Here is an 18,515-nt window from a genome sequence, read left to right on the forward strand (position 1 = left end):
AAGTAACCATTGAACATTTCATTCTATTTTTACCAAATTCTAACAGATGGAATAGACTGAAATTTTCTGAAAATCTTGCTTTTTAAGCCAGCCTGATTTATAGAGATGACATTTTTTTGTTAATGCTGAAATATTTCCACTTTTTCGATCAATAAAAAGAAAATTATAAATTCGTCAGAAGGGAGCCTTTGAAGTGGATAAAGCCATGCCTGCAAAATTCTGCCTTACAAATTTTCATCCAGTACAGAAGGTCAATCAAAAGAGTAGAAAAGATTTTGTCTAATATTTACACAGCATTATGATTTCACTAACAACATTATCCCCAATTTCTTCCCATTTACTTCTTGAAGTGACTCCTGCAAGGGTTTAGTTCCATGGTCACCAACTGTTTACAAATAGCATAACCTGGCCTTGTGTAAAGAATTAGCTTTCTATTTATATCATTTCATCATGTTCTCAGGACATCACAAAGAAACTGTGAACTATTTTCAAATACTTTCATGCTCTCTTGTTATATAGGCAAACATGGCAGCCAATTTACACACTGACACAAGCAAATGAAATAAATGTTACTCTGCTTTGGGCCATATTGGTTGAGGAAGGAAACTTGCCCGAGACACCAGTTAACCCTGATGATCTTTAAGTGTCACAGTATGTTTTACATCACCTGAACAAGCAGACAGTGTTGCGATTTACTATCTCGTCTGAACATTAGCATCTGACAATGCAGCACTTCTTTGCACTGACATGAAGTGTTGTCTGATGTATTTAAGTCCTACAGTGGGACTTCCGATTCAGAGGCAAAGATGTTTCAGCCACATATTCTTAGTTAGATTGATCAGAGGGAAGGGCTTAACAAACAAGCTCTGGCAGCTTAGTGAATGACTCACCTTGCTGTCAGAAGTCAGAATACAAACCCAACCTCAAAAGTGTTGGTGTTCACTTGATAAGACAAGTAGTCATTAACCACATTCCAGGAATTGCAATGCACCAATTTACAGGCATTCTTGGAGTTTAGTCAAATAAATGCTTCAATTGTTTCATTTAGTTCCAGGGTGATAGATCTGGGAAGCTTTATGAACTCAAACTGTAGGGGAACAGTACTTCAATGGAAAATGTCCCAACAGGCAACTGCATTGCTAAGTTTAATCAATTTCTTATAAATGTTGCAACATTAAGTTTAGAAGTTTACTTTTAAAGTACTTTTTGAGCTGGATGCTCTGTATAGTGAGAAAATGCAAAATGACACATCAAAAAAGATCTTTTTGCAAAACAAGAACACTTAATAATTTGACTGGCTTTATATTCCATTTTAAACTACTGGTAGATTTATAATCAGCCCTTTTTATTTCCATGTTACTTGTATATTGGTAGGCTTGTGGCCCTGCAAAGTTGCGATGTGCAACTTTATCAATATGACATTTGAGACAAAACAAGTGCCAGTATGACAGGCAAACAATAAATGCTGTGTAATTAAGGTTAATTAGAACCAACAATCTATGCTTCAAATGTTTTTGTTGCTTGTGGAGTCTCTCTGCAGATTGCAAATAATGGCTTCATAGTAAAATAAAACAGTGACACAAAATTTTCACATAGAAAAGTGTGACACACATCACAAAATAATCTGCCTAAAAATTGTAAATCTTGCATCTAAGCAGGATTCTTGCCAGCAAAGACTTGTGTCCTGTTGTCACATATGCCAGGTGTCAAATTTTCTCAATGTCCTTTTCTTTATAATGGTAACCCATTTAAAATGATTGTAGCTGCAGGGTGTGGGCTGTATTTTCCCCACAAAACTTATCATTTTAAATCTTACCTCCCCTGTCACTCAAAATTTCTAATTTCTAAAATAAGGATTTATGCTTTTAAAAAAATCTTACCTTTTGCAATAACTTGACCACATTTATCCACTGAATTGTCCCTCTAATACCTTTTATTAAAATGTTTCTTTAAAGGGTTTAGACTTTCTGCGAAGTGTGGTCTTGGACTTAATAATTTTATCTTAAGTTGTGATGATGTGGTTAATTTGGTCTGTACACTTCGAGCATGTGCAGCATACCTGATTTCCCAGAATGTATCAGTACCACTGAATAAGCTGTACTGATGCAACATTTTCTTTAGCTTCTAACCGTTTCTGTTCAGGTGCTTTTCAAAATTAGTTGAAGAAAAACTAGAGAATAAATTTCAAAATCTTAAGGCAAAACTTGTATCGAGTATCTTGCAAACATGCATGTCTAAGGCTGAGAAAAACAATTAATTACACATGTGCTGCACCTTGTGTTCTTTTAAATTTCATACTGACCAGTGAGAGGAAACATAAGATTTCCTTATGTTAATTTTAGATAAAATAAAAATTGCATTTTGAAGCCACCATTTATCTCACCTATGTATATTCGAGTTAGGTCACAACGACAAGACAGAGGTTCTAATCTCTAATATCCATGAGACAATTTGAGAAAGGGGAAAAATGGTGGTGCTTATTCCTTATTCCAATTTAGTTTCTTCAAAAGCTAAGTTATCTGGAAGGATGAATTCTAGGACCTGGGTTTGCATGAATTTTGTGGCTAGGAAATTGAGTGAGAGTGATTTCACTGCTAAAATAACTCAAACATTTGTGCATGTTTATATTTTTCTTTGGCTAAACTTTAAAACAGGCAAATCATACCAAAGTGGTAAATAAAAAAAAATCAGTTTTTTCAGTGCATTCAGATAATCAGTTTCAACAATCTCCTTGAGTTGTTGCCCAGAAAGCCTTGTTATTAAGGTCCCACATTATTATTGAGTGGTTACTTGGACTTGCTGGTTCAAGGGGAAAGTCTTAGGAAATAAATGGAGGGTTGTTATGGTTTTCTGTCGATACTTTTCCAGTGTTAGGCCTTTTGATTTAATTAGCTAGATATTTAATTGGTGACTTGAATGAAAAGAGGTGATTTTGAGCCATTTATGATTGTTTTACTCCATGGAAACGTGATGCCTTACAAGGGTGAACTCTAAGATGTGACACTTGAGCTGTGATGCCACTGAGTCCACACTTTCAGGTGTGATACCTTTCCAAGGTATCATGTAATGAATATGTGCAAGCTCAGGCCTTTCAAATTCGTGCTGACAAATCTCACTGCGCTGCTCACAGCAAGTTAGAGATAGTGCTACTTTGTAAGGATAGGAATATTACACTATGCGGAATATAGCGCATTAATCTTTTGTTTTATGTGTAGATGCACCTGAGGATGCAAAATTTAACTGCCATTACGTAAATACAGGGTGAATTCATTGAAATCAATTAAGGGTGCGCAGACATTCCAACTCTGATGTTTGGCGTTTACACAGAGTACTTCGTTTCTCCTTGGTTTAAGCTTGAGCCAGAAATTTCAATTTCCCAAAGGTGCATCCCAGAGATAAAAATGTGCACTAGAGGTGTGTTTTTTCCTGTGGCATTGTATGGTAATGAGGTTTTAGAATGATAGTGATTTTATGTCATGTATTATGAGGGAAACTGATTTCTGACAACTGGAAAAATCAAATTCTGATGCAGTATTCTGCAATTTTTAATTGGTGCTTGAGATCTAATTCTTTAATTCCTTCCATTTTCTGTGAAGCCTGTACATGTAACCTTGATTATTATGCATAGTTACCTGTGTGTTTGAGCTTTATCTCCTTTTAAAAAGAAGAAATAATCAGAAGACGGTAGGCAACAAGTAACACACTGTAGGCAGGTATGTTGAGGTTAGCAATACCTCTGCCAGATTTAGTAGCACATATAAAGCGCTTCAAGGGCACTGGGGTGTGGTGCTGGGTTTCACAGTATTAATATGGTGGAGCCTAGGACTTGGTGATAACCAGCAATTGGAATCTAGGACAAAAACAAAAATATCTGGAAAAACTCAGCAGGTCTGATAGCATCTGCAGAGAGGAATACAGTTAACGTTTCAAGTCCGAATGACTCTTCATCTGATGAGTTTATCCAGGTATTTTTGTTTTTGTCCTAGATTTCCAGCATCCGCAGTATTTTGCTTTTATATTGGAATCTAGGATTTTGATTTACTAGAAAATATGGGCCTGAGTTTACTAGATGATTTCAGGGTCTTAACGGGAGCAGGGTGTGGAGTGGTGGGAAGTTGTTGCTGAATGGGCATCACAAGTGTCAACCTTCTCAAGTATGTCAGATCCTAAGAGAGATTGAGAGGAGCAGGGGCGTGAAGAGAGATTCATTTGGGCCCTGGAGGACAAGGATGGTACATTTGAATTTATCATCAGAATTTGGTAGGAGTTGGTCTAATGCACCATACTTGGATCAGATACATTTTCCTCAATAACAAGCAGTATACCGTGCATCAAACTATCACAACAAAAGCACAACTCACCTCTTCCCGTGGAATCTTTTTATCACCATCTCCTTCAATTCTCACTCGGACAACTCCCGATTTGTCTACAATTTCTTGTATGAGCTTCCCGTTTTTGCCTATTACTTTTCCTGGAGAAGGAATGGATCAGTTCCATTTTATAAGTTCAAAAATAAATAATATTTACTCAAGGGAGTTTCTTAAGATGGGCTTACCTACTAGATTCCTCGGTACTTGTACAGAGTCTTCCGTAAACTCGAGATAATTTCTGGCCTGCTTGACTGCCTCCTGGTCCTATAAATCAGATTGATATTAAAGGAAGAATGTCGCCTAGAGAAAACATTAATTTCAACTAAATTAATTACATTAATGCTACCATTTCTGTATAAAGTTATATTGCAATGCAATTTGAACCGTGTTTTTTGCCAATTTGCTTCCTTCTCCTCTGCCAAAAGCATTGCTTCCTTGCAGTGTAAGGTGTTCGGGATTCAGCTTCCAATAATTTGCTTAAGGAGAGACATGTAGGCACACATGGAAATTATAAAACCTCACAAGACTATTTGAAAATGGGAAATACTCATGCAGATACAGAGGAAAGTTACTTAACTTGAAAGGGCTTCCTTTAATTTTCAAATGAAACTATCCTTCACAATGCCCCATTGGGAAGATCACCACGTATAAAAGTACCTTTAAGAACAGTTTTGATGTCAAGCAAGTCATCATGCCTTGACTCTCCCTCCCTGTGCTGTTTACAGGTACATCAGCTCTTTCCCGGAGGAGGAAGACGAAAAATACATTAAGTTTAACCATGTGCAGATATAAATATAGGAGATTAAGGGCATTGTGATATCACTACCTGGGGAGCGTTTTCATTCGTAGAGACTTTACAAGGTCAGAAAAACTCAGCTTTTCTCTCCACATAGTATATGATTCTAAACCAGCCACACTTGCTGGGTTGGTGGGGATGGTGGTGGTGGGGGCGGGGTACCGGGTGAGTGAAAATAGCCGACTTTCTAATCTGGACAAAACACCAGCAGTTAAAATATATTGACAAGTTACAAATCATCTTTAGCTGAAATATCAATAATGCAGCATTGGGTGCAAGAAAAAAACAAACCTCTAAATATTGCTTACAAACGCATTAGATCAACAAATTCAGGACCTAATGGAATTATACTTGTTGTCCATAGGTTTCATGTCCATTAGAATTTGGCCAAACAAAATATATTAATTCAACCATTTGTCCACTGCCTACCTTGGAGACTATAGGCTATGTCCCAAAGAGGGGGCATTTATAAGAAAATGGAAAAGATCTTCCAGTATTTATATCATGTTACATACACTCCATTGCCAATTCATTTGGAGATGGGCAAACCGTAACTTTTTGTTGGAGATTAACTTAGCTAGGAACATGAATTCTTACAGCCTACTGCAAATAAAATACAACTTACCAGCCACAACTGCCTGTAGTTGATCAATGCTCTTAGGATCAAAGCAATTAGAATCATATTTCTCTACACACGTAACTTTAATTTACCAACAGCACAACGGTTTGAATGGATGAATATACAAAACTAAGAGCCAAATTTAATCCAACAGGGAATCAGATGGAATTAAATTTCAATGCATTTTTCAGAAAAGATCCAGAGACTATTCCTCAAGGGAGCAACATCAAATGGTGCATTAAAAAGATGATCAGTTGCATTATGCACCCTGACAAAACTTAAGTTCTGAAAAACTGAGTCAACAATGTTCAACAGCAAGAATCTGAAGCAATCACTAATAAAAAAGATAAAATCAACCACTGAGGAGATCACTTATTAATGTGGCTGATTGCATTGTTATTAAATTGCTATATTTTTCTCCATTTCTCTTTTCTCTCCCCCTAATTAATGTGCTGTATCACAATTAACTGTGAATGACTATTGGTTTCAATCTGCACTTCCCAGGCAGTTTACTTGCATCATTAAAACAAAAATATGTTAGGGCACAGGAAAAAGGAATAATGGACAAGTAAAATACTTGCATTTATACAGTGCTACATCCCATCTCCCAGAAACATGTCATAGTGGGAGTGTTAGAGACAACGCTATTGCCTTTTTGGATCCCAGAACAGCAGTGCGATTAATGATCAGTTGTTGGCATTGTTCGCTGAACGTTAGTTAAGACACCAGGAGAAACTCCTGTTTGTTTTTAAATAGCACTATGGAAACTTCAACATCTACCTGAAAAGGCAAGACCAGATCTTGGCTTCATGCTTCATTTGATGGATAGCACCTCGAGCAATGCAGCATTCACCTAGTCCTACATTGAAGTGACAACCTAGATTGCATGTTTATGTCCTGGAATGGGGCTTAAACCTCTTGGCTTAGGGACAACATTTAGCCAATGATAATAGTTTTTTTTTGTGCATACTGTACAGCAGCATGAGATCTCAAAGTAAAAATGAAGAACTTAAAAGTTTTATTTGATGCCTGCCCCACATTCACGTGGTCCTGACCAGGGAAGAAACAAAATCAGGAACCTGAAGCTTAAATGGAGAAAAACAATTAGTCCTAACTGAATCGAGATCTTATCTCTACTGTTACATTACCTCATTTCTAGTCATGTCCAAAGATTCCATGTCTGTTGCTTAGGGCAGAAATGATGACTGATCTGTGCATTTCCTCAGGGTTCACTTTATAGTCATCAAGAATTTTACTGGTGGCTTTTCAACAATTAACTGTAGTGCTTAAAAGTTATAAGAACCAAAATAGGAATACATACTTTGAAAATAAATCCCACAAAATCCAATTTGTCTTTATCACTTCTTCAGTTGAAAGGTCTAAGGGCACTAGACTTCTGCATTGTTGCAATGTCAGCTGACGATAGCCTAAGGTTTCTTGTTAGACCAGGTTAGTCTCATCCATTTTACCCCAATTCTCCCCCATTTCCTCGATTTGGAATGATGCAATGCTACATCAGGTTTACTTCAACAACCCCTCCCTTCAGTGCAACTGCTACGACCAAGGAGGATAAGAGCAGGAATATCAGTGGGACTGCGACACACACCTTCATCCCTTTGACCATGACTGGGTTAAAGGCCTGTAATTTCCCCGATATCGTGGGAACACCATCACCACAGATGGGCCGCAGCAGTTGGAGGCAGCCCACCACCACCACCTTCTTGGAGGAACTAGACACAGGCAATAAAAGGTAGCCTGGCCAATGTCTCACACATCTCGTGAACAAACAATAAAAAAATTTAACAAAGCAAACAAGAGCTGTGAGAATTTGACCAATGAAGACGGTCAAGTACAATAACAGGTACTTATATAGGGTCTATAACATAATAAAATGCCCCAAGGTGCTTTAAAGGAAGGAGTGTCACAAAGCAAAATTATACACCAAGCCACTTATGGAGATATTAGGGCAGATTGCCAAAAGCTTGGTCAAAGAGATAGGTTTTAAGGAGAGTCTTAAAGGAGGAAAGAGAGATTGACAGTTGGAAGGGTTTAGAGAGGGAATTCCAGAGCTCAGAGCCTAGTCAGCTGAAGGCCAGAATTAGATGAGCAGGTAGCTCGGGGGGATGGGGTTGTGGGGTTGGTAGAGATTGCAGAAGATAGGGAGGGGTCAGGCCATAGAGGAATTAGTGGGAACTTTTAAATGGGAATTTTAAAATCAAGGTGTCGTTTGACCAGGAGCTAGGTCAGCAAGCACAGGACTGACAGATGAACAGGACGTGGTGCGAGTAAGGACAGGGGGAGCAGCATTTCCGATGACCTCAAGTTTACAGAGGATAGAGTGTGAGATGCCCACCAGGAGTGCATTGATATAGTCAAATCTAGAGGTAATAAAAGCATGAATATAAAACATCAAGATTATTCATACCTTCTATTCAATGTATCCCCCCAACATCCCTTCATCTGTTCAACAGGCCAAACAGAAATGCCAATCAAAGTAGTTATCTGAAGAGAAAACTGACCAAAATTGAAAAGCCTTTTCCAGGTAGAGCTGGGGGAGGGTATAAGCATCCAGAATGAATTCCCTTCCTCTTTTTAATGTCAATTTAACCCTGCATAAATTGAATCCTATTGGGTGCTACACACCTCAAAACTTCTCAAGTATCCTACAACTTTTCCTATAGATTAGTGATATCCAAACTATAACTTGTGAATGATAGACAGCACCTCAGGCCTGCAAATCAGCTTAAAAAGCCCAGGCAGCTTGGTCCTATTCGTACTTAGCCTGCTTGTCATGTTTTGGCTGGAGGTTGGAATGGACAGCACCTAACACTGGTGCTTAGACCCCAATTCTAAACATAAAAATATTAATGTTAGTACCTGACATGTTTGGAAATGATTGGGATGATGGGTTTAAGAACATAAGAAATAGGAGCAGGAGTGCGCTTTATGGCCCCTTGAGCCTTTTCCACCATTCAATAAGATCATGGTTGATTTTCTATCCCACTTTCCTGCATAATCCCCACATTTCATGACACCCTCATGCTGTCCAATAATCAATTGATCTCAGTCTTGAATAGACTCATCAATTGAGCATCCACACCTCATGGAGTCAAGAATTCCAAAGATTCACAACCCTCTGAATGAAGAAATTTCTAATATCCGTTCTAAATGAACCCCTTATTCTGACACTGTGAGCTCTGTTTCTAGACTCTCCAGATGGAGAAAACAGCCTCTCAGTATGTATCCTGTTAAATCCTCTTAAGAGTTTTATACAATTCAATTAGACTGCCTCTCATTCTCCAGTGAATATAGGCCCATTTTAATCAATCCTCATCCCATTTAAATGTTACGGCTGCTCAAGATCCATGACACACACCACTGAGGTTGATAAAATCAAAGAGCTCAGAAACCACAGCTATACTGGCGTTAATATAATAATATATTTGCAGCCACAAAAAATGACTTTATTCTTTCAACATATTCTTCCATTGAAACTGGTGTGATGAATTTTTTTTAAATAAATGAAACTCGGCAGTTCCACTCATGATAATATTAAACACACATTTCCATTTATAACAGTTTCTAAAGGAACCCACCTCACCGTAGATGTGGAAAGTGCAAGTCTCTTCATCCAGTTCAATTGCAGTGACACCTGGCACTTTCCTAGCTTGCTGGATGTTGGCTCCATGCGTACCAATGGCAAGGCCCATGAGGTCTTCTCGTACAACAAACTGCTCATGGAAGCGTGACGCAAGCTGTCGAGAGCTCTGAAAAATTAAACAAGCACAAGAGACGTAGTATCAGCAGAGATACTTGCACTATCATCTTACAACATTCAACTTGGAAAATTGTAGTGGCAAAACAAATAAAGGAATCTTCCCTTTATTGCCAACTTCTCAGCTGTCAACAGTAGCAATAAAAACTTGGGTTTTGAATCCATCCCAACTACAAGTTGCAATGAAAAAAACTTATAAAGCTGACTTTATAAAGTGCATTTCTTTTATAACTCATTTCTCTTTTCATTGAATAGTAATTTTTTCAGCAACACCTTAAATCTGCTCAGAAATGTTACCGTATTGTTAAGAATTATGAGTCAAAATTAAACAGACAGTTTTATGTCTTTATCTAAATAAGGGATGTTGGTTCTGGGAAATGACTTCTCTCCATCTTGCCTCCACCCAATCTTCGTCTCAACATCAGTCCCAGGACAGCATGTTTCCTAACAGTTTTAAAACATTGTTGTAGTTGAGGAGGGGGAAGGTAAAGAAAGAAACGGAGGTTAGCAGAGAAGCAAAGATTATCAGTAGTGTTTTGAGAGATAGGATCCTGAAAAGGTAAAATAAAAATTCAAGTTGCAATAAGTGGCAAGACAAATGCAGCATAGCAATAATAGTTAGAAAGGAGAGTGCGCCTGTACATCAGCAAATTAGATTCAAAGGATACTGGGAATTTGGAGAAAGAGACCTAACACATGAAATAACGGGAAACAGAGCCACAGAATCAGGTTATTTTGTTAACACTAGATTACCACATTTATGTGAGTCACCATTATGTCTGTTTCCAACTTCTTGAAAAATGCACCAGAAACAGACCATCTGGCCAAGTGGTCTATGCCAGTGTTTATGCTCCATGCAGCTTTCTCCCAGCATGTATGCTACTCTTCCTTCTTCACTTATCTAGCTTCCCCTTAAATGCATCAATGCTATTTGCCTCAACTACAAGTTCCGCATTTTAACCTTCTGGGTAAAGAGGTCTTGCTCTGTGATGTCCAAATGCTTACCTGACAACAAGCCCTGGATAAGTCAAAACATGTTGCAGTTCAACAATTGGCAAAACAGAATAATCCCAACTTCGGTGATGGTCTAAAATGGGAGATATCAGATGAGCTGCCTGTTACATGCTCACACTGATTTTCCATGGGGGAAAAATGGATGTAATGTCTTAAAGGAGAAAAGTGAAGAAGAAAGACAGAGAGGTGCAGGGAGGGAATTCTAGCTCTTGGGAGCTAGGCAGCTAAAAGTATGGCCACTAATAGTGGAGTGATTAAAATTTGGGATGCTCAAGAGGGCAGAATATCAAGAGTAAATATCTTGGAGGATTGTGGCACTGGAGGAGATTACAGAGATAGAGAGGGGGATTTTAAAAGGGTGAGAATTTTAAAATCAGGATGTTGCTTGACCAAGAGCCAATATAATTCAGCAAGCACAGGGGTGATAGGTGAATGTAACTTGGTGCGAAATAAAACACAAGCAGCAGAGTTTTGAATGACCTCAAGTTTACAGAAGGCAAGATGTGGGAGATCAGCCAGGAGAGCACTGGATTGGTCAAGCCTAGAGGAAACAAAAGCATGAATGAGGATTTCAGCAGCAGGTGAGCTGAGACAGGGTAAAGTTACAGAGGTGGAAATGGGCTGACTTATTGATGTTGCGAATCTGTGGTTGGAAGCTCATCTTGAGGTTAAATATAATAGCAAGGTTGTGAATAGACTGGTGTAGTCTCAGACTATTACCAGGGAGAGGCAAGGAGTTGGTAGCTAGAGAACAGAGCTTCGAGTGGGATCGAAAACATTGGCTTCAGTCTTCCCAATATTTAATTGGAGGAAATTTCTGCTCATCCAGTACTGGATGTCGGATAAGCAGTCTGACAATTTAGCCACAGTGGGGGAGTCGAGAGAAATGGTGATGAGGTAGAGCTGGCTGCTGTCAGTGTACATGTGAAAACTAACACCGGGCCTTCTGATGATGTCGGTGATTGGGAGCGTGTAGATGAGAAATTAGAGGAGCTAAGGACAGATCCTTGGGAAACACCACAAGACAAAAAAAAAATCGAGCCTTCAAGTCAGCAGGCAATCAAGATCATGAAATTTAAATGTAGATTTGAAACAGGCTTGGAATCCAGATCCTTGATTGGCCTGGAGAGTGTGATAGGGTTTCAGAATTCACAATGGGTCTATACATCAATGGTTTGGGTAGGTAACTTCCTTCTTGTTATTGTTTTTCCTATACTCAGTGTTAGATAGAGACGTAGACACAATAGCTTCTCTATGGATATTAACTGCCACAGAGTAGGGGTGCATACAAAGTAATACTATGGGCTTTCACACGATACAGCAATTAACTATTTAACCTTGTGTTCCCTTCCAAGAACCGCCAGTGGATTCCAGCGCACACCACAATAGAAGACAGTTATAAACAAGAAACAGCTGAGTGCAAAGGCTACAAGCCCTGACACCATCCCGGCTGAAGTGCTGAAGATTAGTAACTCCAGAACTAACTACATCCTTAGCCAAGCTGTTCCAGTACAGCTATAACACTGGCATCCACCATACAAAGTGGAAAATTGCCCAGCTACGCCCTGTCCATAAAAGCAGGACAAATCCAAATTGGTCAATTATTACTCGATCAGCCTGCCCTCAAACATCAGTCACCAAAGTTCTAAAAAGTAGCACTTACGCACCAATAACCTGCTCATCAATGTTCAGTTTGGGTTCTACAAGGGTCACTAGGCTCCAGGTCTCATTTTAGGTTTTGTCCAAACAAGGACAAAAGAGTTGAACTCAAGAGGTGAGGTGAGAGTGACTGCCCTTGACATCAAGACAGCATTTGACTGACTGTGGCGTCAAGGAGCCCTAGTAAAATTGAAGTCAATGGGAATTAAGGAGAAAACCCTCTACTGGTTGGAGTCAAACCTATCACAAAGGAAAATGAATGTGGTTGTTGGAGGTCAATCATCTCAGCCCCAGGACATTGCTGTAGGAGTTCCTTGGGTAATGTCCTGGGCCCAACCAGCTTCAGCTGCTTCATCTACAACCCCTCCTCCAAAAGGTCAGAAGTAGGGATATTTGCTGAAAATTGCAGAGTCTTCAATTCTACATACTGCCAGGTAATGAAACAATCACACATGTAGCTAGACCTGGAAAACATTCAGGCTTGGGCTGCTATAGGGCAAATAACAATTGTGCCATAAGGGTGCCAGGCAATGATCACCTCCAACAAGAGAGTCTAACTACCTAACTTGACATTGAATGACATTAACATCGTTGAATCTCCCATCATCAATATCCTGTGGGTTACCATTGACCAGAAAATGAGTTGGACCAGCCACATAAATACTGTGGTTACAAGAGTAGGTCAGGGGCTGGGAATTTTGTGGTGAGTTACTCACCTCCTGACTCCCCAAAGCCTGTCCACAAGGCACAAGTCAGGAGTGTGATGGGATACTCTCTACCTGCCTGGATGGGTGCAACTCCAACATTTAAGGAGCTCACCAACATTCCAGGGCAAAGCAGCCCGCTTGACTGGCACCACATCAACCAGATTAAACATTCATTCCTTTCACCACTCACGCATACTGACTGCATTCTGTACCATTTATAAAATACACTGCGGCAACGTGCCAAGACTTCTTTGACAGCATCTTCCAAATTCACGATCGCTACTGCTTAGGGGGACAAAACTAGCAGGAAAACAGGAATTTATTTGCAAGTACCCCTCCAAGTCACACAACGACTTGACTTGGAAATATATTGCTATTCCTTCACTTTTCTGGGTCAAATTCCAGGAACTTTCTACCTAACAGCATTGTGGATGTATTCACACCACATGGATTTAGTGGCTCAAGAAGGTGGCTCACCGCCACCTTCGCAATGCAAATTAGGGATGGGCAATAAAATGCTGATCTTGTCAGCAGCACTTACATCTCATGAACTAAAGTCACAAGTAACCACCAATATTGTCCCAGGCACCAGAAACAGAGCCAGCTGGACCTTCACAACCTAATGAGTCACCAACACAGGAGCACTTGGAGAATGAACGAGGTAGAAGCTCCACAAGTTAAATGTGGTTTGAAAAGGCCAGTGAAGGCATCATTGAATAGAGGTTCTAGGAGGACACAATCTTGCAAGTACCCCTCCAAGTCACATAATGACTTGACTTGGAAATATATTGCTATTCCTTCACTTTTCTGGGTCAAATTCCAGGAACTTTCTACCTAACAGCATTGCTTACCTTTAAATTGAGCATAGTGGAACACCAGCACTAGGCACACTAAGGTGGGAGGAAAGCAAGGGGCAGGATAGATACTATAACAAAAAAACTCTACGGTTACCGTAACATAATTGGGTCTCAGAGATAAAACTCCCACTTGACATTCATAGTGCTCTGGCCCAATTGCTGGCGGAAGTTGATATCTTGCTGAGTCAAGGTCTCGATAAAATCGATTATTATTCTACAATGTTTTGACTGCTGCAGTCTACTCTTCAAGAAAGCATATGGTTAGGGCTAGATAATAGTGAAAAAAGGTAATATAATGAGTTTTGCTCACTTTTAGAGACACAATTGTTCTGTCCTAGTGTAAATCAGTCCATCCAGGAGGAGTTGCCCAACTAATGCAGGGCACCTCAGAGGAAAAGCAGTAAAACTAATGATGTCAGGTGGCCCTAGTCACATTTCTTCTGGTGTTCCACAGGACAATAGCCGCATCGCACCCCGCCTCACCCCCCCCACCCCTCCACAAACACTGTTCAAAATATTGCTCTCTTTGATACTGGAAGGACTATTGCTGACCCTTCCACTATTCACTATGAGTAATCTGTAGCTCCACAGTGTACTGGTGGTATTACTAATGGAAGCATTCCACAAAACGGCACCACCACATGCAAATACTCCCATGATGAGCAGTACCTGGTCTGTCAGAACAGGCCACAAATTCCAGCATGCAAAGATGAAAATAAATTTGTTTGCATCAGCATGCTTGCTTGTTCCTTTAATAATAGATGTCCAACCAGGTTCATGTATTAATGAGTTTATGTATTGGCCATGGCTGTTTATGTGACAAGCAACTCAGCTGTGGTTCATTGTAGAAGATTTACTGTATCTTTTAATTATAATGTACTGTGTAATGTTTCCTATGAGTCCTATGCTCTTTTGATGGATATGCTTATTTACAAGATATCAGTCAGATTAGTATTTGACAATTGGCCTGGACAGAGAAAATTCCTTTTTATACATCCCTTCACCTGCAAGGATGAGGTCGCCCTCTAAGCACAAATGTCAGTGCCAACATTGTTTAGCTTGGCAAACATTTCCAACTATTCAGTAGTGGCTTTGGACTGGACCTGTCAGGAACAGATTTGCAGACCCTCTTACACGTGAGCAAATTGGAAGGTGGCATCTTAACTGGGTTTAAAAGCCTCAGTTGATTACTTAACACCTTCGTCAGCTCACTCCCAATATTGGAAAGTGGTGGTGTAACTTTTGTCTCCATTGGATATGTTCATTCCAGTTTCCGTGCCATTTGGTTCGAAAAATTTCTCATGGGCAGCATTTCATCCCCGTGATTATTGGCGTACAAGATTTCTCTCAAGTTTATCAGCACAACAACGGTTTAAAAGTAAAATTCAAATAGTATCTCATTGGAACCTCCTTTATAAGCCATAGTAACCATTGTTTTAAAAAAACAAGGGTTTAAAAGCGGAAGTAAATCAGCCAAAGCTTCTACCAAGTAAGTTTTTGCTCAGATTAGAAATCAAAGCGGGTTGTCAAAATTCCCCAACACATTTGTACAAAGTGTACTCAAATATCAAATTTAATCAATGAATGACTCAGCTAAACACTACAATTTTATAATTATCTGCATACAGCAATTCTGTAGTAATTGCCTAGTTTGCTACAAATATATCACAGTGGTCTCTCCTGTCCTGATCAATTACTAAAGGAGAAGACAACTTTCCAGCAAAACATTTTAGACTTAAAAAGCCTAATTTTAAATCCTAGCAGATTCCAATGACTTTTCTCAAGGTGAGTTGAAGGGTGTATTATTTTATAATATCATGGGTGTCGTCAATAAACTATGATGCCAAGTAGGTGTGACACACAAAGGAAGTCGTGCACTACACATAAATCTTTTAATAAACTACGTGGATTTGATTTCACAGGTTTTAAGAAGCCATGCACCTCTTAAGTTTTCTTTAGTAAGGAGTGCAACGAACATCAGCCAATAGCACATGCCTGTTCGATAACACTTAGCATCAGTGGCATACTTATAGTCAAACCCTATAAAAAAGTTCTTCGGCAGTTTTTTATTGCTCAGTTGATACGCTATGATTCCCGGTACTGTGCTGATCTCAGCTGAGATGATAGTGGAATCCCACTTCCGAAGATTCTTCAAAGATTCCTGGCGGAAATTGGACAAGTACACAAGCAGGCTCGGAGATGATGCCCAAGTGATCAAACAAAACTGACTATCGCTGTTAAACCTCACAAATGAAAAGTAATGCCACTTCGGTGAGGTACCGCAGAGCTACCAGGGTCATTGACACTATGACCAAGAATGTGTCAGTGCCTTCATAAGAAAAAAAACTGGAGGATAGAAAAGCTGGCAAAACTGCAAGGTACGGTCTTAGAACTTAGGAACAGATTCTGCAATATTACATGACTAAAAAGTACTTAAAATGTCTGAAAAAAGTCACCAATATTTCAAAGCAACATAAGCATTTTGAGCGCTAGCACATGAAAAGAAACAATTAGTCTTTTGTTTTACAAATTGTTGATTATTTTCATACTTGGCATACATAATTGTATAGAATATATGCCCTTGACAGATGTTTCACGACCATTGGAATTGTTTTAAACTCCTGCCTTTACTATTATAAGCACCATGTCAGTTGAAATGTGCTCATTTCCTTTCATTACTAAAATAAAAAGGTCATAGGACACATTTTTTGATTTCAATGGACTGAAATGATTTATAATGCAATTAAAACCTCAGCTAGTTAGTCATCTTACCTCAGCTCCAGGTGTATTTATCATCCACATACTTCTGATATTTAAAAAGGGTGCAATGTGTTACCCTCGTGCAGCTCAGCAAAACGGGACTGAAATTGCCATCAACAAGCTGCCATTTGCAGAAAGTCAGTTTGTAAATTCTCCCATGATAGTTTGTCCAGTTTTGAGGGAGTGGAATCATGTTAAAACATGATTAATCACAATAAGGAAGAAAATGATTTTTCACTGTGTATCTTTTTGTTTCCAGCCTGCCAATCTTTCACAATAAGCTTTCACTTGGGACTTTCTTTTCTGTTACGATCCCAGCTGATGTTAGTACTGGTCAAGTCAAATCCCAAAGTGAAAGCTGGCTCGATAGAGCCTAACCTTTTTTTTTTAGAAACCGCGGAGGAAGGTTACTGAACAAATTCACAGAGTTTGATGAACTTTTAATGCAAAGAATAAAATATTTTTTAAACAAGTAAAAAGTGAACTATATTACACCAGACAAAAAGGTTGGAAAAATCTCAACACAAACACAAGATGATTCAAATTTCCGCTATTCCTTTACCCCAGCAATGTCTTTACAGACAAACAAACCAGTGAAGAGTTTTGGATTTCCAGCATCCGCAGTTTTTTGCTTTTATCTAAGATTTACCACTAGCTTGACACAAAGGCTTCTCTCTTGGGACTGGCACAGTTGCAAATGGTTTTCTTCCAGAGGGTTCCAGAGCATTCTCTCCCAACTCATACATCTTCCCCCAGAGACACCCAAAAACTGCAGTCTAAACTCACTATTTCTTCAATTTCAGAGCAAACAAATGGGTTCCCTAAACTCAGTCTTCCAGTAACACCTTTGCTAAACTGATCGCTTAACTGAGTTCAATAATTGACTATTTGGTCAACTACTGGCTCCAATAGCCTTCTGGTCTTTCTTATCGGAGAGCTTAAAATTCCTGTCTTCCCTCTCTGACACACACTGAACTCTCCTTTTCTCTGTAATCGCTTGACCATTGTCACTAGGCAACAGGAAAGTTTTTTTCTCCAGAATTATGAAACTTTTAAGTCCTTTTAATCATCTCTTTAACTTCAGGGGTTGTAAAAGCTCATTAAAAATGTATATATACAAACAAACCCAAAAGGTCTCACCTTTTAGTCAGAAGTCTATCTAGACTCTCAGGCACCAAGACTCTCAAACAACCTAAATGAAACTAAAACCACTTGACCTTTCTTAAACAAATCTATATATATATATATTCAACTTAAATTATACATTGTTCGTAACACCTCCAAGTTAGATCACCAGAGAAAGGGACATTTAAAGAAGCACCATCCGAACGTACCTCCAACTGCTTGCTAGCTTCCTCATTCCTCAACATCAGAGTTAACTTTGTCCGGATGCTTCTGAAATGCATGTCACTCAACATGCTTGCTCGCTTTGCTGTCATTTCGTTGGTGGACTGGAGTTTTGCAAAGAAGCCATGCATTAGGGTCAATTTGGTACAATAAAGCTCAAAAATTAAACCATGATAAAAGCACCAAGAAAGAAAATCCCGCACATACCAAAACAACTAGTTGATTACTTTCTGAATCAAAGTACACACAATAAGCGCCAATAGCCTTTTTAAAATCCTTATGTGCAGATTCGTTGGCACACCTAGAAATAATTGAAATACACAATCGGAAACGCTGAATGTGAGTTAAGGCTACAAAATACATCAAGGCTTATTAAGCACAACAAAGTCTAGATTTAACATAGTAGTCATTAAATTCTGAAAGTTATTTCATTAACAGTTTAAAATTTTACTTACGCACGCCTCAGGTCATCTGGAACATCAAGTTTTACTTTGTGGAATGTGCTTTTTGTTGCAGGCTTATTAGGATTAATAGGTCGTAGCCGTTCTACTGTGACTATTTCATTGAAAGTGGCATCACAGACAGCGTATTCTATAACATAAAACTGAATA

General features: G+C 39.1%; 1 protein-coding gene across 6 annotated transcripts in view; it reads right to left on the bottom strand.

The window, feature by feature from the left end:
* Nucleotides 1-18,515, bottom strand: part of fmr1 (fragile X messenger ribonucleoprotein 1) — an 86,010-nt gene that overhangs the window by 26,060 nt on the left and 41,435 nt on the right. For all 6 annotated transcript variants that reach the window (XM_078547692.1, XM_078547690.1, XM_078547694.1 and 3 more), the window contains 6 exons: nucleotides 18,360-18,508; nucleotides 18,112-18,205; nucleotides 17,892-18,008; nucleotides 9,382-9,552; nucleotides 4,556-4,634; nucleotides 4,362-4,471 (listed from right to left, as the gene is read on the bottom strand). In XM_078547692.1, the coding sequence (XP_078403818.1) occupies nucleotides 4,362-4,471; nucleotides 4,556-4,634; nucleotides 9,382-9,552; nucleotides 17,892-18,008; nucleotides 18,112-18,205; nucleotides 18,360-18,508 (720 nt within the window). The remainder of the gene's footprint in view (nucleotides 1-4,361; nucleotides 4,472-4,555; nucleotides 4,635-9,381; nucleotides 9,553-17,891; nucleotides 18,009-18,111; nucleotides 18,206-18,359; nucleotides 18,509-18,515) is intronic.

The sequence above is a fragment of the Cetorhinus maximus genome, chromosome 8 (assembly GCF_964194155.1).
Source record: "Cetorhinus maximus chromosome 8, sCetMax3.hap1.1, whole genome shotgun sequence".
NCBI classification, from domain to species: Eukaryota; Metazoa; Chordata; class Chondrichthyes; order Lamniformes; family Cetorhinidae; genus Cetorhinus; species Cetorhinus maximus.